The 24,713-nt window shown below is 42.1% G+C and overlaps 1 protein-coding gene across 7 annotated transcripts in view; it reads right to left on the minus strand.

Annotated features, from left to right (window-relative positions):
- Positions 1–19,450: 19,450 nt before the first annotated feature.
- The window catches only part of COL5A3 (collagen type V alpha 3 chain), a 135,833-nt gene continuing 130,570 nt past the window's right edge, over positions 19,451–24,713 (minus strand). For 3 of the 7 annotated variants that reach the window (XM_083353980.1, XM_083353979.1, XM_083353984.1), the window contains 9 exons: positions 24,216–24,323; positions 24,064–24,117; positions 23,637–23,672; positions 22,795–22,848; positions 21,963–22,221; positions 21,648–21,760; positions 21,430–21,498; positions 20,219–20,455; positions 19,451–19,667 (listed from right to left, as the gene is read on the minus strand). In XM_083353980.1, the coding sequence (XP_083210106.1) occupies positions 19,521–19,667; positions 20,219–20,455; positions 21,430–21,498; positions 21,648–21,760; positions 21,963–22,221; positions 22,795–22,848; positions 23,637–23,672; positions 24,064–24,117; positions 24,216–24,323 (1,077 nt within the window). In that variant the 3' untranslated portion in view covers positions 19,451–19,520. Of the gene's footprint in view, positions 19,668–20,218; positions 20,456–21,429; positions 21,499–21,647; positions 21,761–21,962; positions 22,222–22,778; positions 22,984–23,636; positions 23,673–24,063; positions 24,118–24,215; positions 24,324–24,713 lie in introns of those variants that run through there. The other 4 variants (XM_083353983.1, XR_014491372.1, XM_083353982.1 and 1 more) reach the window with 4 other exon arrangements.

Raw genomic sequence — 24,713 nt, forward strand, 5'->3', positions numbered from 1 at the left:
CATAATCACCACGGGGGCAAGCCCTTTGTTGGTAGGCAGACGTTTGTGGCTGTTGCAAGCACCTGGTTCTTCTGCAGTTATATTCTTCTGGCCTTTGCACAGCCCAGGATGAATCCCCCACCCTCCTGCATTCTCTCCTGCCTTTGAACAAATTCAAAACAGTCATTTTGATTTTGCCAATCTGCAGAGTCTTGTATTTCGAGTTGAATAGCAGGGCCATTTTCATCCCCGGGGTGAACCTACAAAATTGAGCATAGGATCACTCGCTTTTCGATTTTGATTGCTGAGATACTTTTCATTTTTTCTCTGTTCCTTTCCAGATAGCCTGAGACTGAGAAAAGAGAACTTTCTTTTCTATGTCAATAAGTCCTTGGGAAGTGAAACATATAGTCTTTTCAATATGCTAGGACCCCAAATGAGCTATTATGATTGTTTTGACTGAATAAATCACATCTGAATGTCTATTACAGTCCCGGCTATTACAGCCCCAGGAAGATTTTATCCCAGTTGGAAAGGGAACACCTCTTCAGACCTTACTTTAAAATTAAACACTGAGCAAGAGAAACTCATTGTCTCTTTGTGAACAATTTGCATGTTTTAATCTATTATCCTGCGATGAACCTCAAATCCTTCTATGCCAGGTGTCTCTCTCTCTCTCTCCATGTCCCTCCAGCTTCAGTGAAATCCTCAATGGTAGGCAGGTAGGTATTACGGAATATATACTTCAACTTCTTGCATAGTTTTAGCTAATGGTAGCTTACAATGAACAAAACTTAATCAGAGCAATTAATTCATACAATTAAAATCAAAAGCAAAATTAAAATAAATCTTGGAAATAATTAACAATTAAGAGGTGGAAAAAGAGATGTTTTTTTGCTATCTTCTTCAATAATGAGAGTAGAAGCCAGTTTATTATTATTATTATTATTATTATTATTATTATTATTATTATTATTATTATTATTATTATTATTATTATTATTAATTTAATTTGTATACCGCCCTTCTCCCGAAGGACTCAGGGCGGTGAACAGGGCAATACATAAAAACAAGATACAAAAATTTAAAATTATTAAAAAGTAATTAAACAACAGTGCCCGTAATAAATTAATACAGATTAAAAGTTAAGATCCATTTATAAAATCCAACCCCATCCCATCAGGCCAGGCCAGCTTGTTCAAAGAGATGGGTTTTAAGATCGCGCCGGAAGGAGCGGAGATCGGGCGCCATCCGGAGCTCGACCGGAAGATGGTTCCATAGATCCGGTGCACCCACAGAGTGAGCACATGTCATAAACTGGGATACACCCAGGAGAAAGTTATTTCCTGCATATCCAAGAGTCAAGCTTGTAGCAGCAAGAGCATCTTTGGAAGAACTACCAATATGAATAACCAGGCAATTTCTTAGAGATGAAATGATAAATGGAGAATAAGCAAACTAAAATCTGCAAACGAGACATCTTCCAAACTAGCAAATACTGCAAACTGATCTCTGTTGATCCTTTAGTCACATAAACCATAGATATGAGTCTTTAAGTTGTTTTAGGGCTTTAAAGGTCAATATTAACACCCTAGGTTTTACCCTGTACAAATATTTCAGTAGAAGCATCTTATGATCCCTATTTCTTGCATCGGTCAGCAGCATTCTGACTACCACAATTTTTTATTCATGGTACTTTCCAGATGATTTTTCAAGGGCCGCCCTCATAAAGCCCATCACCATAGTTGAGATGAATTGTTGGTGCACTCACCTTAATTGTGCAAACTTATTTCTTGCCACAACAGCCAACTGTAGATCTTAACTGAGAATCAACTTTACTGAATGATGAACCTGCTTTACTTGGGGAGTACAATTCCATTCCAGGTCAGGCTTCACCTAAATCCCAGAGTCCAATTTTCTCCAAACCAACAGTAGCTCTATCTTCTCTAGATTTAATTTCCACTTATTCTCCCTCATCCAGACCATTACTTAGATTAGGAAATGTTCAAGGATATTGATTGCTTCTCTGGAGACAGAACGAACAGTACTGCTAGGTGTCATCAGCATACTAATGGGATTTCAATCTAAAACTGCCAAGTGACCTTCTCAGGCAATTTCATGATGATGATAAACAGCACAAAAGGCAAAATAAAACCAGTGACACAACAACAGACAATGACCTAGCTGTTGAACAGAAGTCCTTAGTGGTGAGATTCAAATATGTGAACAACTAGTTCTCTGTGTGGATGCTGCTTCCGGAAGTCCATTCTGGGACTGGGCAACAAAGAATTAGCTACCGGTTCTGCCAAACTGGTGCAAGCTAGCTGAATCCCACCTTTGGAAGTCCCCCATAATGTAGGTCTGACCCAGCAATAATTCCAAAACCACTGCAAATCCCAAGGTTTCGCCCTGTTGACAACAATGGAAAGGTTACAGGGGTTAATGTACTGAAAGCCTTTGAGAGACTCAAAACAGCTGGCAAGTTTTCTATTCTCCCTCTACTTAGGACATCACTAAGGCAGGGGTGTCAAACTGGTGGCCCATGGGCTGGATGCGTCACATGCAGGCTGTGCCCATCCTGGCTCCACAAAGGCAAAAAACATTGCAATATGTCATGATACGTCACGTGACGTGATCGAGTTTGACACTCATGCACTAAGGCAACCAAAGCCACCTCTCCAACATCTTCAAGAAGAAGATGCTGCATAGTACAGAGGGACACGTGACATGGACTTTGTAATACCAACAACATGGACTTAGCAAGTATTGTACTTGTTAAGTAGTATGGGGGGGTTTTTTTGTATCTTAATGTGACTTATTTTTCTCTCTTTAAAATGTAATGTTAACAGTTTATCAAAACCTTTCAAGCTGGAATATAAAAACCCTTGTCTCTTCATAGACTCTAAGTAACCTTATGGCATTTTTTTTTCTCATTAACATGCTCAATTCTCTGCCCACATTAATCTGGAAATTCATTTAAATGATCATGCTAGGAATATTATTGGTTAGTATGCACTGATGCATAGTTACTGAGCATGCTCTCTATATGTTTTATGACTCAAATTATGCTAGCCAGTGAGAGAAAATATTCCAAACCCAATATATCTGAACTTACATAAAGTTACAGTATTTCTCTTCCTAAGGCTGTTTCTATCTTGTATCTGTGGGAGACCTACACTTTACTTATGCATAAATAAAAGATATTTATCTACCTTTCTGGTTTGGATGCTATTTTGTCTGGGGGCATACAGGTAAAAAATCGAGTCGTGATTTATGGCCAACAGAACATATTTAATATTATGTGGTGTAAATGCACAACATCTTTAACTTCATACAAGTGACATCCTATGAAAAGACGCAGGATGTTTTTGTTCCACCTAATTAACTTTTCATTTGTATTTTCCTTTGATATGCTAACCATAAAAGAGAATGCATGTTGATGCCTAGGGTTCCTTCTTTGCATGAGAGGAGCCCTTTTTTATCAGAATATTCTGAATAAATCATAATTAAATTATCTTTCTATCCCAGTTTGCTTAATTGGGATCTCTCCATGCCAGGGCATAAGCTTGCGGCCAGATTTTGCTATCAGTATCAAAAAGCATGCCCAGTGTGTTCTGTGCAGACTCAAAGGAGGCAGTGGAGTAGATCCTATTTGTTATCCCCACTGCCACAGAGTAAGATTTCAAAGGAGCCTGAAAAAGAGGCCCACTCCATGATCAATCTGTTTGTCCCAAGAGTCGGTCCATTTATGTCCCATCTTTCCATCTATTTGTTTCATTGTTATCAGCTCTCTGGAGCACCAAATATCTACTTTGCTACAGGGAAGGTGATGCTAAGGAGTTATAGTATCTATCACTCAGGCTATTTCCTAGTTCCGCAGATCAATCATGGCTTCCATAGTAACGCCAATAGACAAAGCAGGGATTTCCCCCAAGGAAATTAAGGAAAAATCATTTGATCCAGGCAAGTGATTAGGTTGGACTAGTTTAACCAATCATACTTTCCGTACTTGCTTCCTGACCAAATTCTATTTCCTCTCTCTCCCATCCTCTCCCTCACATATTCCACAGCCAGCAAAAAGAAGTGGTTTTGCTACAAGCCATTCAAGCAAGGCTGGTATTTCTTGACCTTGTTCTTGCTTTTAATATGCATGAGCCTTAAAAAACAATAGATGTGTGCCTTCCATCTGACAGCAAGAAGCTCTGGAACAGCAAAAGGCACAGGTGTCTTTTTAACGGGTACCCAGCAGCAGGCCCAGGCAGCGTTTGTAGATCACCTTCATTAATTTTTCCTCGCTGCGTGCTTTTGAATGTTATTATTGCTGGAAGGGCTCTGGCCTTTTTGAAGTGTATGCTTTGGTTCTGGGAACCAATTTTTAGCACTAGAAATATTAGTAGGCATGGACGGTGTGCGTAAGAGGAGGGGAAAAGGAGACCAGAGAGGAGCATAAGGTTCTGAATCCCCCCCCTTAAAGAAATAGGTGTGATACTTTGCAGGAATTGCAAGGTGCCTTGCTACTGATGGGGGATGAGAGGGAGAGCTGGGTCAAGACATCTTAATGCCTAAGGCAAAGAACAAAAGGTGCTTTTTTTCGCTCCGCATACAAAATGGATTGTATATGGATCGGCAGTTGCTTAATGGATTGGCAGTTGCCTCTTTTTTCAGAGGTTGTTATGGGATGTGGTTTGCCCCTGTCTCTGAAAATAGCTGGATACCTTGAGAACTCCAGGCAGGCCTCAACTTACACTCATTTGTTTAGTGACCATTCAAAGTTACAGCAACACTGAAATAACGTCACTTACAACCAGGCCTCACGCTGACAACCAACACAGCATCCCCACGGTCGTGTGATCAGATTTTGCTTGCTTGGCATCCAGCGTGTATGTACAATGGTTGCAGCATCCTGGACTCATGTGGGTGTCACTTACAACCCACCAAGGTGGCTTCTGGCAAGCAAAGTCAATGGGGAAAGCCAGATTTGCTTAAAGACCACATGATTCCCTTAACAACTGCAGTGATTCACTTAACAGCCATGCCCCCAAAAAAGGTCATTAAAAAGTAGGTGTGACTCACTTAACAGCCACCTTGCTTAACAATGTAAATTCTAGTCTCCATTGTGGTCGTAAGTTGAGGACGACCTGTAGAACAACACTAGCACTCATCGTCAAACTCTACTGTCACTTGAGTCCATCGGCTTCAGCGGTACCGAAGGATCAGGCCAGCTCAGAAATTCTAGTGAAGGACAATGGAAGGAATCAGCAAGAGGGGAAGCAGGGATCCCTAGTCTTATTCACCATTTAAACAACGGTTGTAAAATAACAATATCAAATGTTTCAGCTAAGCCAAGAATACACAACTTCCTCTTTATCTCAAGGACTACACTACACCAAGGTTTGTATAACATTTGTGGAGCAAAGTGAATGAAACCAAATCCTGTTTGAGGAGAGTTAACTGAGGTGTCTTAACAACCTTCATTGCTCACACATTGATTTCGCCCCTGAAACTCTCCAGATGTACAAACAGGTCTCAATATTGGACTCCATCAACTTTATGGGGACAGGAAAAAAAAGATGCTAGTGGAGTTATGCTTTTAGCATCCTGAGCTAAACACAACCAAGCTACATCCCCGGAAAACCCAAAGATAATCCAAAGATAATTAACAAATTTGTAGGTGGAACCTGGCAACTGTATATCATACAATAGCAATATGGTCAGCTAATATAGCTGTAATTTCTTCTTTCATTTAGTCTTTCAGGTTTTATTTTTCTCTTTCAGCTAGTTTATATAGATGCAAAATGTATGGCTTTCTGCATATGTGCTGAATTATAATCCTCAGCATCCCAGCCAACGTAACCAAGAGTTCATCTTCTTTGTGTTTCTAAACATGCTGCCACTGATACTGCTGACAATTAATAGCTATCTGGATTATGGAGTCTTGATCTGCTTATTCTTCGTGAACTTGTAGAGGTCCCTTTTAATATTGTCCAAATTGGCCTCCATTCCTGCCTCCTATGTTAGCAAATTTCCCCATTTTGACTGTGAGTGGTATGAAGAAGGGATTCACTTTGTCTATCCTGAGTTTCCCACTGTTTGTAAAGCCATCCTGCCAAGGGGAGGCTGATTCACATGGAGCAGCTCTTCCTTACACCTAGAATGTCTCATTACTTCCTCTAAAGATCTTAGCAAGTATATTTATGAGGGCTACTTAAGGGGGTTAGAATAGAAACCTAGATGCATGGATGGATGGTCTTTAGGGAACTTCTAGTGTGGAAAGTAGCCAAAATTACCTGTTATTCTATACCAGGGAATTATGCCAAGCAAAGGGTCAAAGGTGCTGTTCCTGGTTTTGGGGTTTTTTGTTTTGTTTTTTAAGGACTCATGTCTCAGTGAAAGGGGGAAAAAAGACTCTGCCAGAACTTTGCTACCATGTACAAAAAGCTGGAGTACCCAAACAAATAGTTCTGATGTGAGATAGCTTCTTATGCAGGAAATTTTGACGGGATATTACTCACAAAGGGTCAAATGAAATTATTTGTATTCTTGGTTGATGGATGAAGATACATTCTGAGCTAGAAGGAGTCCGCCCTGGTGGCTGATAATAACTTCATAGCCATAAGGCACTGCACCATATCATCTGTATATCTTATGCAAATGAAGCAATTTTATTTTAAATAGTGGAAGATGAACTACATTTTGTTTCTATTGATCGTGAAGTGGGGAAAAAAAAAGAGCACACAGATCACTAGGACAGTTGTCTCAATCCAGCAGGGTTGCAAAACCGTATCTATTTAAAAAGGCATATCTATTTATCAAGGTGCCATTAAAATCAATAGGACTTATCACTAACTAGACAGGTTGAAGGTGCAATGCATACAATGCCCTGCTTCTGAGACCTCGCTGCTGGATTTGCTCCCCCGATGGAAGAGAAATCGAGTTTGGTTTTGCAAAAGATGTGCGGGTTTTCAAAATATGTCCCATTAAAAGCTTTTGAATAAACCAGCTATGGGACAACAGGACCGGTTTTTCATTTTCGAACCTGCCAACAGGTTCAAAAACAGAATGCAAAGAGTAGGCGTAAATGGATTTTTTTTTTAAATGGAGGAAAGGAATTTTTCAAAGCTCTGTGTGGAAACCAGTCCCCTTTCACTTATTTATAATTATTTTGACCTAGGGAAAGTTTGCAAAGGATACTAAACCATTCAGGATCGTTAAACAAACAACAACAAAAAAAACCCCTAAAATAGCTGTGAACACTTCAGAAGGCTCCCTTTTAAATGATGAATGGCCAATCCAATGTGAAATATGGCTCAGTTTAATAATGGTAGAACGGCCAGTCAGTCGTCGTTTCATCACAGCAACTGAATTGCTTCACTTCTCATCAGCTGCCTTACAATCTCACAAACAACCGCGCAGTTGCCTTTTTTTGTGTTTGCAGTGCACTGTTAATGCACATTTGTCATCCTTTTCAGGATATTTTGTTATGGGATGCTGTTGGATTTTTCCTCATTTGCAAGTAGTGCTTGTTTGACCACTTGTTCTGTACATATCGTCCTGTCTCCAACCTTCGCTTTGTAGCCATCGCGTCTCAATAACAACCCCTTAAACACTGAAAGACAGGTATCTTGTCCCCTCCCCAATCTTCCTCTTCAATTGGCTAGCCATACTGAGTTCCCTCAAATGTTCAGTTAAGCCAAGTTCAAATTAAGCCAAGTTCTACTCCCTGATCAGCCACAGATGTTCCCTGGGGATTTCTGAGCCAGTCCCTCATTTCAGCTCTAGAGCCAGTCTGGTGTAGTGGTGAAGGCATTGGACTAGAAGGAAGAAGACCCAGCTTCTAGTATCTCTCAGCCTGGACTTTCCCTCTCTCTCAACCAACTTCCCCAAGGTTGGGAGCACTATCTATATTTCCTTGAGTTCCTGGATAAAAGATGGGATATAAATCAAATCAAGTTGGAAATCAAACTCTTCCCTTGCTAGTGTGACAAGGACCTTCTTGATAAATAAGACTGCTTTGTAGCGAAGGTTGTCGAGAGTGTTGTGGCGCGTCAGCTTCCGCAGTTCCTGGATGAAGCGGACTATCTGGACCCGTACCAGTCTGGTTTCAGACCCGGTTACAGCACGGAAACGGCACTGGTCACATTGGTAGATGATCTCTGGCAGGCCCGGGACAGGGGCTGTTCCTCTGTCCTGGTCCTACTTGACCTCTCAGCAGCTTTTCATACCATCAACCATGGTATCTTGCTGCGACGGCTCAAGGGGTTGGGAGTGGGAGGCACTGTTTTATGGTGGTTCTCCTCCTACCTCTCAGGCCGTTCGCAGTTTGTATTGGCAGGGGGGCAGAGATCCACCCCGAGGCCCCTTTCTTGTGGGGTGCCTCAGGGGTCGGTTCTCTCCCCCCTCCTGTTTAACATCTATATGAAGCCGCTGGGTGAGATCACTCGTGGTTTTGGGGTGAGGTATCACCAATATGCGGATGATACCCAGTTGTTCATCTCCACCCCAAACCAACCCAGTGATGCCCTTGATGTGATGTCTCGGTGCTTGGAGGCGGTGCAGGTCTGGATGGGAAGGAACAGGCTCAGGCTCAACCTCTCCAAGAGCGAGTGGCTGTGGATACCGGCATCTCGTATTGTCCAACATGTTCCATCTCTTTTGATGGGGGGAGGTATTGCCCCCCTCTGAAAGGGCTCACAACTTGGGTGTCCTCCTGGATTCACGGCTTAATTTGGAAGAACATTTAACTGCTGTGACCCGGGGGGCCTTTGCACAGGTTCACCTGGTGCGCCAGTTGCGCCCCTTTTTGGACTGTGATGCCCTATGTACAGTCACCCATGCCCTTGTCACTTCTCGCCTGGATTACTGTAACGCTCTCTACATGGGGCTGCCCTTGAAGTACACCCAGAGGCTTCAGCTGGTGCAAAATGCAGCTGCACAGGTACTTATGGGAGTTCCTCGATACTCCCATGTTACTCCACTCCTGCGTGAGCTTCATTGGCTTCCAGTTGTCCTCCGGGTACAATTCAAGGTGCTAGTAATTTCCTTTAAAGCCCTACATGGCTTAGGCCTGGCTGTACGCTTTGAACCCGGGAAGCCTCCAGGAGATACTCACGGACAGGTAAACCTCCAGGTTAGCTTGCACTACTTCATTTTGCAAACCTAATTTGGAAGGTGGGCGAAGATAAGACAAGAGAAGACAAATCTAGTGCCTGGGTTCTGTATCTTGAAAAAACAAGTCACAATTGGTGTATTTGCGAGACCACCTGCTGCCATTGTCAACCTCCCATCGCCCGGTTCGCTCCCACAGAGTCGGCCTCCTCAGAGTTCCGTCGGTTAAGCAATGCCGGCTGGCGACCCCTAGGGGGAGAGCCTTCTCTGTGGGCGCGCCGACCCTCTGGAATGAACTGCCTCTGGAGCTGCGGACGGCCCCCGACCTTCGGTCCTTCTGCCGTGACCTGAAGACATGGATGTTGCAACAAGCGGGCCTGGACTGACTATGGTTTTAAATTTGGTTTTATGGGGTTAAATTACTATGTATTGAACATATCTCCTATTCAATTCTTCTTTAAGTTTTGTATTTTCATGTTCTTTTTTAGTTTTTATTGTTGTTAGCCGCCCTGAGTCCTTAGGGAGAAGGGCGGCATATAAATATAATCAATCAATCAATCAATCTCCACCACCACCCCCGCCCCCATTTCTCAGACATCATAAAGCATCTCTTCACCACCATCAAGGCGTACAAAAATTTCCCTTGCTCTATGTTTGATCCTACCCTCCTCACTTTGCACTAGAGGAAAAAAAATGCTTCAACTGTGCCTGTGCAAAGCCTCAACTTGCAGGCAAGGGGTATTTATGACTTGTCCCTCTCCACTAGCAGGGCAAACCATTGTGTATAAATAGAGAGCAAACCCCACTCCTTTCTATCACTGATGATGTTACCTAGCTGGGTAATGAAACATCTGCAAGAAAACAACCAAGTCCAGAAAGCACTAAGGACTCGGCTGACCCTCCTCAACTTACCTTTCATTATTTCAAGAACTGTCGCTGAAGCTCCTAATAAGTTAGACTGAATGCTCTCGGTGACAGTAGGGTGAGCCAATGGATCTTGGCTTCCTCTGGAGGGATCCATTTCTAAACATAGAACCAAGCAGTCCAGGTAGTTTTCTGCCTTAAATATGAGATTTTTTTTTAAATAGGAAAGAGGCAGAAAAAATGCTTATGCAAAGAAAAGATGCCTTCATTTCAGCATAATTTTGTTTAACATGAACTGCCCGGACAAAGTGATAAAAACATTTTTTTGGCACGACAGTAAAAAGCCCAAAGGTCATAGTCTGCATAGGGATGAATTTATATTGCCATAGACAGGAACTCTGAAAGTCACCTATATCCCTATAGGGACATCAACAAGAAGCAGAAAATATGCCACTTCTTCTATTATTCTTTGTCTTTTTCTCCTTAAGATAATCTTCCCCACTTAATGCTGTCCACAAGGCCTGAACCACTATCCCCATAGTCTGACGAACGGAAGTTCTAGCCAACACTTCTGAATGGCACAAAGACAGCCAGTATTTGTCACCATTTGTCACAAGTTTGGAAAGGCCATCCTTGCCGTGTTTCATTAAGAGTTGGATAGTCCGGGAGTGACTTTGAGATCATTCCTGATAAGATCATGATTGTCCTCAACATTTTTGGAACACAAAGTCCAACATGACCCATGAATTAAGCATGGACTCATCAATGAAGCATCGACTTCTTGCCCAGCTTTTTGGTCTTCCCAAATGTAGCTTGTATATTTTGCATGGGTTTTTTTGTTTTTTTTTGTTTTTTTTAAAAAAACAAAGGCAGCTGTGGGAAAAATGATCAAAGAAGTAGCAAGCCACAGAAATAGAAACTTAATACTTAAAAATATAAGTGGGGAGGGGTGTAGGATGAAAACTATATATATTTGTGCTAGTTTTGTGCTCTGCCATCCATACATTCAGAAATACATAGTTTTGTTCACCAGGACATGCTTTTGTTTCTCCCATCCGTTGGTGTTCAGGCATAAGAAAGCCAGAAGGCTTCTATAGGTGACATTCTCTGCCAGTTGTTAATTATTTTCTCATTTTTCCAACGTATTAACAGCCTCTGAGTATTTGGGGTGCTGCAGGCTAAGCAAGTTGCTGTGGCTATGTGAGCCGTGGTGATGCAGTGGTTAGAATGCAACATTGCAGGCTAATTTTGCTGACTGCCAACTGCCAGCAGTTCAATTCTCACCAGCTCAAGGTTGACTCAGCCTTCCATTCTTCTGAGGTCAGCAAAATGAGGACCCAGATTGTTGGGTGGGTGGGGGGGGCAATATGCTGACTCTGTAAACCGCTTAGAGAGGGCGGTAAAGCACTATGAAGCGGTATATACAGTAGGTCTAAGTGCTATTGCTATCGCTATTTGGGGTGCTGCGGGCTCAGCAAGATGCTGTGGCCATGTGACCAGAAGGCTCAGAGATCATCAGCATGCAAGAAACCGCTTGGTGCTGTTCTCAGCTTTTGAATACAAATCAGGACTTGGCCCTCATTTTTGTGAGGCACATTAATAGCCCTTTCTGTTGTGCACTCACTCTCTCCACTCACAGCTAGTGATGCTGACAAAAGAGAGGACGGGAAGGGACGGTAGAGGATTGTGAATATTCAGTGCCTGCCACGATTACTGCAGCAAACATTGTCGGAAGATGATTCCTCCGTGAACTGGCACAGGATTGGGAAAATGTGTGGAGCTGGCAATTTCCTTTTTTTTTGATAACACAAAAACTAGAAGGGTTACAGCTGAAAGATTTATGAAGGTTATGGTGGATCTCTTGTTTCTCAGAAGATAAGTCTCCATTTCTTGCTGTGGCTAGAAACAGGACACAAACCTTGACTAGTGCCTTCAGGGAGGTTTCTAAAATGTCTCAGATGACAAGTCAATCACCTTTAGGAAAGCCAAAGAGAAAAAAGAAAAAAAGAAAAAGAAGAGAAACACCATAGCTCAGGGGCAGCTTACCAGCTCTGCATGCAGATCATCCTAGGTGCAGATCCCAGTGTCCCCAATTAAACGACTTGAGGAGCAAGTAAGAAGCCTGAAGCTTTCAAGAGTTATTACAGAGGAGGGATCATAGTTCCATCTATTCTACCCATTTAATATGAATGTTTCCTGTGTTCAAAAAACAGGTTATTTTTTTAAAGGCTCCCTGGAGATGAGTTTTACTCCAACAAATGCATCTCTATGCAAATTTTTTTTGGCAACAATATGGAAGTGAGTTGTCACTACTTTCTTGTAGGATAATTTCTTGATTTCCTTGGGATTTTCTTTTCTTTCTTGGGATTTTCTGATAGGATCTTATCCAAGCTCTAAGCAGGTCAAACCTTGCCGGGGGAGGATCACAACTATGTGATCAAAGCCCTGCCCTTTTTTTTTTTACAGAACCACCTTCAGAAACCCCCACCTGCAGGTTCTGTTTAGCTTTTTTGGAATTAGATAGCTAGGCGGTGTCACCAATAAAAAATACCCTACAGCTAGCTTTATCGCTCAGAACCCAAACTTTAATGTTAGCATTTCCAAACTAATCAAAATTTTTATGAGCTTATTGTGATCACATGAGTTTGGTGCAATCTCTGGATCTATTTATTTAAGAGTTTGGATAGGTCGTGCACAATGCTTCATAACATCACACAGCAATCATTTGTCTTTGCTATTTATGGAGATTGTAATCCAAAACATCCCTTTGTAACTTCATTCATAAAATTCAGTGTCTTTCTCTCAATGTGTGGTTTCCAGAAGCGTTAGGCTAATGGCAATCACAATTATCTCTGGAGAGCATTCTTATATCTGGAAAGGGTAAGATGGTTTGGGGGTCCTCCAATGTTTTTAGGTTACATCCTTTAATTTAGAGTGACCCAGAGAATGGCAGGATACACAGAGTGTTAAATAAAATTTAAATATATTTAGCAGAGTTTTATGGGAGCCCTAAACCTCAAGTCACAAGGGAAAGTGGCCTCTCTGGATAATTTGTTCCTCTTATGTGCTGAGTATGATCAGGATTGTTACTACTTCTAAATATATAGAAAGGGACCTCCCCTGATAAATTCATTGATTTTCTAAGTCTGTAACGGTGAAGGCAGTCTGATAGGTATTCTGGTGCCAACTGGGTTTGCGTTATAATTGGGTTTATATGTTATAATTGAAAATTGGCAGGTAGTACCATTACTTCAATCAAAGTGTGATATATGCACAGCCACATGCCCTACTCAACCAGCTGGTAATCTGCACCTTCGTGCAATTTCAGCACCAAAGACAAGGCTAATAAGCCACCCAAAGTTACCTTACTAGGGAGATGGGCAGCATATGCATTTAATTAGTAAATGAAATAATTCCATATTGAGCTCATTACAGTCTTTTAAATGGGAGATTCCCAGCATATCAACAATTTTAATAGGACCGAATATCTATAGCTCAAGATCAAACTATGAAGTTCCCGATGCTCTCTGAGCTTGGTCATTTGCCTGCAGACACTTTGTTATCCAACAAGTTAACATCCTCATGTCCAGTAGCAAAATAACCTGGCTAACTGTATGTTCCTGAATGAATCCATGTTGAAGCAATATGGTTCTCTGCCCTATGTGCATTCTATCCTTTTGATATTTCAGTTAAAATAATGTGGCCGAATAATATATTCCAGCCACGTTACCAGCCTGTTTAATCTGAAGAGGTTTCACTTTTCTCCATTCCTATTTTCTCCTGTTGCCTCATCAGATACTGTTTTGATGCCATAAAGCTGGCTGATGAGGATTTTTTTTCTTTCTTTTTTATGTCCTTGTTTGCTCTATGTCTAAACACACCAGACATGTGCAATTTAAAATGGCCACACACAGTTTAAGGTCAGGTGTCTCTTTTTTTCCAAACAACATGTACTGCTGCAAGCCAAGATTTCTAAGGAAAGAAAAAGTCTATAGATTTTAAAAAGTAGTTCTCTTCAAAAAAGCAGTCTCTGGCTTCAGTCATCTTCACTATGTGTCTGGGGCCGTTTTTGTGTCTGTGAATTACTGAGCGATCCCATGCTCAGAGCAATCAAATGCTTGAGACCATTTAACAGTCTCCAACATCACTCTTTCTTGTACGGAGAAGCAGGTTTAGCACCCCCAGCTTCTGATCACCGAGGCCGTTTTTACCAGTTGCTTTAGGTATGTTGATCAGTGAATTCTTCATACAGGCATAATGAGCCTGTATGCATAATACTCTCTTGAATTAATAATTGATCTGAATGAGATGGAATTAAGGAGCCGCTGTATAGTCATCACAAAACCTGACTTTGATGGACATTTTTGAACATAGAGATTACTGCTTCTCCACATTCCCTCCTCCCCCCAAAAAGACAGACCATTTTTTTTGAAGACAGAGGTTACTGCTTCTTCACACTACCCTCACCACAAATGAATTAGTTAATACATCTAAATTTGGGGTGGTAACCGAGAATCATTGTGGTACAGGGTCAGCTTTGGTTCAGAAAAGTTCCAGTTCAAATCTCTGCTCCCTCACAGGAGGTGTAGGTAATATTGAGGATACTCACTTTCTGGGGTGGTAGAACACTAATAGAGATGATGTGAGATTTTGGTATGGGCTAAGAATTGGAAATATTGCTGACCAGGTAAGAATCACTTCTAGGAGGAGGCTTCAGTTGCATCTTTGTGACAACCTGTGTAGTCATTGCAGAAACCAATCCAACTTCACATTTGAAAACTTTCAAATATAATGAATTGGGCCCAATTCCTGTCTTCCAGATGTGGTAACTCTTTAGATGTGTTTGTACCAAGTCACCCACAAACCTCCAGCTGTCATGAGTTAGGGTGAATCCTTCTGTGAGCTATGGTACAATATACCAGGGGTCCCCAACCCCTGGTCTCTGGACCGGTACTGAGCTGCAGCATGTCCGCAACCGGTCCACACAAACAAGCAAAGTCCCATCTGTGGGATGCAGGCAGCACACAAAACAATGCACCCTTTGGTCCGTGGAAAAACCTTTCCCTAGGCAACCGGTTCCTAGTGCACAAAAGGTTGGGGACCTCTGCACTATACAGTAAATTACATGGCTCTAGAACAGGAATGTGTATTTCTTGTAACTGGAAGCAATCTACATAGTGAGGGCTATCCATAATCCATGATCTACACGTGTTCTCCTAATTTTTCCCCTTATCTTTGTCACATACACCTCCAAAGCCCCCTGCCAACTACCATTTTGAAGGCAGGGGGAAGTTTAGGAACAGGCAATTTTCATTACAGTGCCAGAAAAGAGCATTTCTAAGATAACGCAGGGGTTGAAGGAAGCCTTCAAATATGTTTCATCACCACCCCAGTACTTTCAGCTTCTATAGGGATAGCAGAGATTATAATCTAATGTAAATATGGATGCTATACTGGGGAGGGGATTTACAAAACACAAAAGACTATTTGACTATTGAGGGCTTATTTCCAACAAATCTATTTTCCCTTCTCTTTTAGGGCTGCAGTATCTGGCCAAAACCACAAATATTTTGCTTTGAGTAGAGCTGACAGGGAAGATATGGTAGCTTGCTTCTCTCAACCACACTATCTATTTATCCCCGTTCAAACCTTCTGGGAAATTAAAAGCTTGCTTTATCTTTTGTGATGGGGGGAATTATTTTTTAAAGAGGGCAGTTTAACTCTACACTTTCCATAGCCACACATTAATTGAGCTAAGTTGGGAATGAGTAACCTTTATTTTCATTTAAAATATTTGAGAATGAAGAAAAAGGCAATAGTGTTACTGAAGCACTACCTCCTTCCCATGAGAATTAACTATGAAGTCAGTGGGAATAATTGCAGCTGGAAAAGTTCTTGGCTATCTTGAATGTTTTAACTAGAACAGGCATGTGAAACTGATGGCCTGTGGGCCGGATGCATCACGCCAAAACCTCACCCAACCCATTGCCGGAGCCTTGGTGGAGCAGTGGGCTAAGGCCTCCTTAAGTAACACCAGCTGCCTGCAATTAGTGCAGGTTCGCATCCCACCAGGCTCAAGGTTGACTCAGCCTTCCATCCTCCCGAGGTAGGTAAAATGAGGACCCAGATTGTTGGGGGCAATAAGCTGACTTTGTAATAATGCCACTTGGGTGTGTGTGTGAAAGCCCTAATAAGCAGGCATATACATAGAATGAAGGCTACTGCTAAGCTTGTAAGCCGCCCTGAGTCTTCGGAGAAGGGCGGGATATAAATGGAATTAAAATAAAATTTAAAAAAATAAAAAGTCTTGATACGTCACACAATGTCACGTGACATTGCGAGTTTGACATGCCTGAACTAGAATATTTGAACTTGAATGTTTCACTAGAGCTTGTTTAATTGCAGTGGGTATAAATATATACTGTGTATCTGTGTGTCCATTCACATGTATAAATACAGTAAATATATAGGTTTTATTAATCTCCTTTTCCTTCTGATTCCTTTTTACTTCTCATTTCTCATAAGCACCCCTTAATGGATATATCATGATTAAATAAGATTACAGGAGCTAATCTGCCAGTGCTATTGTTACTAGTTTTGAACTGCATTAATTCTGGCCCCCATTTTATAACGCAGACACCATCTATGTATTTAAACACTAGCTGTTGTCCTCGCTGTAAATAATGCTTAAAGTCCTTGTATTCAAAATCACAATTTCTTTGAAGGCTGTATGAAAATCTTGTTTGGTATAACTCATCATGCAAGTGGGATGTGTTGTTACTTTGAGAAGAAGGACAGGTACTGTGCTGATGATCAGAAGAACTGTCCTCTTCTCTTCCTCTATCCACTTCCTTTTAAAATATTACTATTTAAGGTCAGGCCCTTGTATTAATAAGGAAATGGTCTTTAGCAAATCCCTGATAATTAAGTCCCAAGAACAAATAAAAGGAACAGTTCAAAAAAGTATGGGAAGAGACAGATAATAAATATTTGAATTTAAGAGTCAATTTGCTCTATTTAACAGCCCACTTGCTGCTAAAGATAATACACATCTATAAAAACACATTCCCATTTTGCTGTGGAAGTTACTGTAGGAGAAGGGAACTCTTCCCATTTAGACTTTCTCATACACAACATCCTGAACCTTTATTAAGGTCACTATATGACACAGGCCCTGATGGAAGTAAATCACTCTTTCTTGAACTTGACTTTTAAAAAAAGCAACCCTTCTGCAATCCTAGCCAATCAGAAACCTTAATATCATATGATGTCACAGTGCCATCTACATAGCACAATAGGGTTGTGTTGAGATCACAGAGGAAAGCTCAAGCTCCCACTGACTGGAGAGGAAAAGTCGGATGCAACCTTTTTATGGCCAGGTAATTCCTGTATTGATACTGATTGTCACACCCACAAATATGTACCACTATTTCATGCCAAGACCCTTTAGTTTTAGACAGGAATTAAGAGCAGAGTTAGTATAAACCTCATGAGCTTCTCATACAAACAGTGTAAATGGGGCATCTGGGATTCTATGAAACCCATGAAGTGGGACAATATTTCTTAAATGTATTCTTTCACATTTCAGCTCAGCACTGGTCCCTGAGACACAGTTTTCAATGCAGAATTAAATCTCCATCTGATGTTAAGAGCTGTTAGTGAGTAGCACAGGCTGAGAGCGAAAGTCCCAGTTCCAGAGATATTCTCCTCACTGAAGCAAAATAACAAAATATGTCCCTTCTCCTGTCAAATACGTAAGTCATTAGTGATAGAAGATTCCACATGTGCTTCGCTTCAATTTCAGCAGTGAACGTGCAATAACTATCAAGTCAGTGTCTTCACGCAGTTAGGCTTCACTCTGCTGAAGTCTACCTCTGTCTCAGCAAGGAAAAAATATTGGTTGTCTAACGATCAGGCAGAATTCTGATTATCACTCAAAAAAACAAAAAACAAAAACAAAGAGGAAGTCTATCCTGCACATAGGACATTTGGTACACAACTCCAAATTCAGAACAGCCCAAACTCAACCCAGCGGTTCTCCTATCCAGACACTAGCCCTAAAATCCTGGATTAGGGAGTCTTTCCATTCCAGCCGATACAGAAATGGTGGGCAGTCGTGTTTTGTGGTTTAATGAGGGTTGTTAGAAGAATACAGTAACCATCATACATCTGTGGACACATACATACCCAGTTTGTTCCACAGCCTGAGATACATGGAAGCATACAAAATAGGGGCACTTAGCACCAGAGTGTGAGGAAAATTCAGTGATAAATGATGAACATGGCACAGTGCAGAAGGCAAAACACAAGGTACAAGCTCCATCTCTGAATAGGCTGCTGGGCTTCAAGGAGTCTGCTAAGTGTCTTGCTAGCAGAGAATCAAGCTTTACTATACTTTCTTTCCTCCAGAAGGAGAAAACATGTCAGAATCACTAGCCATACGTTACAACAGTCTTCCCCAACCTATTGCTCTACAGCTGTGTTCAGTCTACAGCTCTCAAAATTTCCAGTCAGTTTTCCCTCAAACTAATGGTGGTTGCTAAGTTGGGGGAGAATGTCTTATAGGAATCTGCTGAGCATGAATAGAATGATAGAATGAGAGACTAGTGAGTATGGCTTGTGACTACTCTTTCCAACATAAAAATGATGGTGGGTTATGGTGAAGTTTTTGTAGTAAATATAAAAAATGGGAAACAGGCTCAGCATTCTAACAGCAAGATTTTGTACGTCTTGCTACCCAAGCACCATTTGATCTTAAGATAGGAAAAGAAGATAGTGATTCTTTTTCCCAAGAGGATGCAGATTCTAAGCATTGTATCTGGATAGCTTTTGGTTGTTGTAGAGAAATATATGTCACTTAATCTCCGTAGTAATTGGAAGGAATGAGATGGAACAGTCCTACATAGACTATCCCAAATTGCATTCCACTGTCCTGTCAAGACACTTATCAGTTGAGTTGAATTCAATACAATACAGTTAAAAAACTAAGGATATCCTATGCTTATTCCTTAAATCTTATATCAGTACAGTATCCTATTTTTCTGTGTTTGCCTGTTAGTTCCAAAACTATTGCTCTACTTCTCCATCCTTTCCCGTTGCCCATGCCTTAGAGTAGATGGCTGTGCCAATGGATTGGTCCTGAATTTCCAGTTCCCAGCATGCTTCAGGCATAATCTTGACACCCCCATGTCCTTTTTGGGGTGAAGTTCAACTATGGAGAATGTGGTTTCCATTATCCCCATTGCTACGGGTGGCCAGATCTGACCAGTCAGTCCAGTGCTTCACTAAGACGGCGTAATAGCACCAATAATGGAGCTGCAACGAGAGAGGGCCCTGGCTCAGTCTGAACCCTGTGCAACTCCCAAAGAGTCACACCCTGAGGGACCTTGGCCGCATAAATAGGAGGCTGTCATCAGGTTAAATACAACGGCAGGTCTTTGCAAGGCTGACTCCATTCCTGCATCCCTCCACCCACCCCCCACCGCCCCAGTGCAGAGAGAAAAGGCTTTTAGATCTCTCTTTTCTAGAGGTGGTCCAACATGGTCTAGAGGGAGTGTCCATCTTTGGAGGGCTCAGCCACTGAAGCAGACCGGGCCGAGCTCAAAGCCAAACTTTTGGTTGGCATCGCCAAAATCCTGAACAGCCACATCAACCAATGGTAGATGCTCCACATGTTGCGTCACTATTTGTAAAACTGTCCGCTCCTGACCTTTGCGAACCTGAAAGTAGAGAAGATAAATTCAAAAGCAAAATCCCGAGAATGTGAAATAACGGCTGCATCAGGGTTTGAAAATGTTTCATCGGAAAAACAGTAGATCAAACGTGCTTGAGAAAACAGAACTTCTCTTAGTTTGGCAAACATGGACCAAGCAGGCAATGGCTCTAAATTCAGAAAAGTATGGGTATTTTTCTCAAGAGTGGAATAGAGAGGAATATTTTATTCTGGTCTTTTAACGCCTCTTCCCTATTATGGCTCATGTGAAAGCTGGAAAATGCTAAAAAAAAAAAAAAAGTTGAATGTAAGGGAAGAAGTCATTGAAAGGGTTTTTCGGAGCAGATGATTTTCCTTCATGATAATTTTGGAATACTCAAAGTTCCACCTATGAGATGGTGATCTCATAGATCAAGACCTTCACTTCAAGGTCCAAATGTAATCACTGTGAGCTGCAATTCACAGAGTCATTTCACGTTGTGGGGATGAAGATCAAGGAATACTGGAGTAGTCAAGAGATTTTTTTTTTAAAAAAAAGGTAAAAGAATGCTCTCTCACCTGGCAGCCATCATACAAGGCATGGATGGGAGTATCTGTGCTGTTGTGCATCAACTCCACATCATTGAAAGCCCGAAAATGCAGTGCCTTCATGTGGCTGCGGGTGTCAGCTTCATACCAAGCAGCTGTATTTTGGCAGAGGAGGGTGAAGTTCTGTCGGGCAACGGCACTCAGCAAGCGTAGGAATGTGAGTTGAGTGACCAGCACAGGATTGCCATCTACATCCACATAGGAGAACTGGGAAGGAGAAGCAGAAGAGAACTGGTGGGTTAACAGAAAGCCACTATGTTCCTTCCAGTCTAAAAACTGCAACCTTCTCACAAATACAGACACAGAGTGGTCATAATTATACTACACACTAAGCCTTTTTATGATCTATTGGGTTTGAACCCAGCAATTATACAATGTAAACAATGGTTTAGGTGCATTGTTTGAACCCTGCAGTTGCCAAAAGGGCCAACACAGTCCTAGGCTGCGTTAACAGAGGGATAGAATCACGGGAAGTGTTATAATGCCTTGGTAAAACCATACTTGGAATACTGCATCCAGTTTTGGCCACCACAATGTAAAAAAGATGTTGAGACTATAGAAAGATTGCAGAGAAGAGTAACAAAGATGAACAGGGGACTGGAGGCTAAAACATATAAAGAAAGGTTGCTAGAATTAGGTATATCTAATTTAATGAAGAGAAGGACTAGGGGTGACACGATAGCAGTGACACAATATCTCAGGGGTTGCTACAAAGAAGAGAGGGTCAACATATTCTCCAAAGCACCTGAAGGAAAGACAAGAAGCAATGGATGAAAACTAATCAAGGAGAGAAGCAACCTAGAACTAAGGAGAAACTTCCTGACAGTTAGGACAATTAATCAGTGGAACAACCTGCCTCCAGAAGTTGTGAATGCTCCAACACTCCAGCATTGGAGATTTTAAAGAAGAGATTGGACAACCATTTGTCTGAAATGGTATAGGGTTTCCTGCCTGAGCAGGGCATTGGACTAGATGACCCCCAAGGTTCCTTCCAACTCTGTTATTCTGTTATCCAATCAGTTATAAATCATATCTGAAGAAAGATGGCTTGGCCTTGCATATGGATTTGATGCTGCACTGGGCAATGACTTTGATTATCAGAAAATGGGAAATAGTACTGTGTTCCCTTTCCAGATTTCCTCTAGGTATAAAAGCAAGCTGGACAGAATGGAAAACGTTACCTTTTTGCCTCTTTTGAAAGTGCTGAACCAATTTCCTGGTTGCTCCCTGCTCCAGGCGGCAAGTCGTACCTAAAGGCATAGATTTCAAACTGTTGCTCACCTTAGGGTTTTAAATTCAGGTTCCTGAGCCAAGTAACCTGTTTGAGGTGCTAGGCCAATTTACATAGCTTCTGATCTTTTTCCTGATCACCTCTTTAGTGGTCAAGTGAGCTACTTACAGCCTCAAATTTCTTGTCAGGGAATAAGCAGGTTTCTCCACCAGCTGTGAAGTTACAATAAACTTTGAAGGCATCTCGGCTGCATCCCTGGTTTGGATCAATCCAGTATTCCCCTGAAGAATATTATGTAGACCAGTGCAGAAAGGGTTAGGGAAACCAGGAGGAAGTGGTCCCCTCACAATCAGAAAGTTACACTTTTGCAGACTCTCCCTCTTTCCCCAGTTACCAAAGGCAACACACAGATCCCTTTGTCTCTCAGAATTAGGATAGACAGCACCTTCTATTCGGAAGTTGGCGCTTTCACTTCCAACTCACCATCTTTGAGATGAGCATGACAAAGCTGAAGCTCCTTGCAGACCCTGGCTGGACTGTCCAGAGTGCCCACTGGGCATCGCATCAGCTCCACCTCATTACGTAGAGAGCTCAGGGCTGCCAAGACTTCTGCCAGTCCATCAGCATCAGGATCAATATCCTCCTCCCCTGGAGCATCCCCCTGTTCGTCTATCTCCCAGTCTTGGCGGCTTGTCCGCCCGCCTCCCATGGGCATTGGATTCTGCAGTTCAGCAGGGTGGCCCTAGAAGTAGGAAAATGAAAAACAGGAAGAAGACTCCAAAGTGTGTGTACACATGTGGCGTAACGTTAGACCCGATAAAGAACCTGGATGGGAGATCACCAGAGAATTCTAAGGCTTCAGCCAGGCAGAAAATATTTAAAAATTCGTGGAAGTAAGGAAACCACTTCTGAACTGTTATCATGTACACATCCAGGAAATGACAGGAATCAAATATAAATCAAAGGAGACCGTTTAAATTGATGTTGCCAAATCTCAAACCAAACTCTTCATTTTTAGCATTCCTTTTGAATTTTGCAACGTGTAAAAAATGTGGACATATGCAATATTTACATTGCTAGAAATTTACACAACGATGTATGCATTTTAATATCCCTCTCTCCCAATGTGGGAATTTCTGCACGCTTTTATAACCATAACATGTATTATTAAGAGAAAATACAGTAAATATGCATGCAGCGGGAGAAAATGGCTAGAAAAATGCATATAGATACAACACGCCTACGATAACCTGGAGAAAGCTGTATAGAACATAGGTGAATTTTGTGTAGAAATTGTAGTAAACCATTCACTTACTGGTGGTCCTGGTGGCCCTGGTGGTCCTGGATCACCTTTTGGTCCAATAGGTCCCTGCAGGAAGTTGGATCAAGAACTTGGTACCAATGCACATATTCCTTTCTACCACTGATCGTATCTGGAGTTCTGGGAGTAGCAGTTTAGCAATATCTGTAAGCCCAACTCCGCTTGAGTAGTTAGTGTCAGGAGCTAAGGATAATAAGCACCATTCAGAGCCTCCCTTAAGTGCACCTCCCTGCCCATGATTAGAGTAATAGTAATAATAAATTAGAAGGGACGCAGTGGCTCAGTGGGTTAGGACGCTGAACTTGTCGATCGGAAGGTCGGCAGTTTGGCGGGTCGAATCCCGAGTGCCGCATAGCAGAGTGAGCGCCTGTTACTCGTCCCAGCTCCTGCCAACCTAGCAGTTCAAAAGCACGTAAAAATGCAAGTAGAAAAATAGGGACCACTCCGGTGGGAAGGTAACAGCGTTCCGTGCGCCTTTGGCGTCTAGTCATGCCGGCCACATGACCACGGAGACGTCCTCGGACAAGCGCTGGCTCTTCGGCTTTGAAACAGAGATGAGCACCGCCCCCTAGAGTCGGAACGACTAGCACGCATGTGCGTGCGGGGGAACCTTTACCTTTTACCTTTAATAATACATTATAAATCAACCAAATGTACAATTTGTGATACGTCGGTTGCCCTCTGGATTACAGCTATCAACTTTCATTGGCCCAGAATTGGAGTTCCTTTGATACAGACTTTCAAAACTAAAGTCCTAAAAATAACAACTCATGTGTAGACAACCCTGGTTTAATCTCTTCCTCTTCATGAGCCCTGCAGTATCGGTTGAGACTTACCGAAGAGCCTTTGTTGCCTTTTTGTCCCAGATGGCCCTACGGAAAGACAGAAAGGGTCAACAGGCGAAAGGAGCCCCTGGATATAAGAAGAAGACGGCAAAACAGCATAAGAGATAATATCCTTTTGCAAGGAAACTAAAGAAATAAAGGCAACGTCAGAAAAGGATGGATAGGCAACTATAAAATAGTACTAGGGATGGAAATACTGCGAGAATAAATATGTTTAGATAACCGGGGAAGAACAGAAGAGAAAGGCAAAGCCACATAGAAGGAAAAAAAATAACCCCGGTATGGAAAAGGGAGGCAAAAGTTGGAGCGTCCCGGAGAAGATGTGATACCAACGAGCCAATATCTTTGGGCGTTACTGAGGGGGAGCTTTTGAGGAATTATTTCGGAAGCTACTTAGAATCTTGCACTAAATACTTACCGAGAGGCCAGGAGATCCAGGTGGGCCTGGAGGACCCTGAGGTCCAATATTGCCCTTAGGAGGAGGAAAACGAGTATCAGTATTGTGTGCCTGAGGGGACTCTTCCCATCCAGACTGGGAAGTCTCATCTCAACCAGGTTCCATCTACTCACAGGGTCGCCCTTAGTGCCTGGTGTTCCCTGGTTCCCTGGCAGCCCCTGGTCACCTTTTTCACCCATCTCACCTGGAGGGCCAATCAACCCAATGAGTCCTGCATGACCCTAGAAGGAAGAAGGGAACTGCTTAGTTTTTTAAAAAAAAGATGAGGGAGTGAACAAATGAGCACTGACAAAGCTGGGAGAGGAGATCTTTGAAACCAGGGAATACTGAATGGTGGGTGAAGATAGGTATGAGATACTTCACAACATGGAGGCGAGAGGTTCTGCGCCGTTATTTTGACCAGAAGTATTAAGGGGTGCTTATATATCTTAATTTTCTGCTGCCTCGCTTCAGGAAAAGTGGCTTTTGTTCAGCAAAGTAGCTACTCCATTGCTGAGAAGATGCTTCTCTTCATTGAAGTACTTCAGTCAAAGTTTTTTGAAAGCAAAAGGCCATTTTAAAGTTATATATTCCCCATCCCTAAGCATACATACATACATTCATACTTCTGG

This window comes from Vipera ursinii, assembly GCF_947247035.1.
Source record: "Vipera ursinii genome assembly, chromosome: 2".
Taxonomy (NCBI): Eukaryota; Metazoa; Chordata; class Lepidosauria; order Squamata; family Viperidae; genus Vipera; species Vipera ursinii.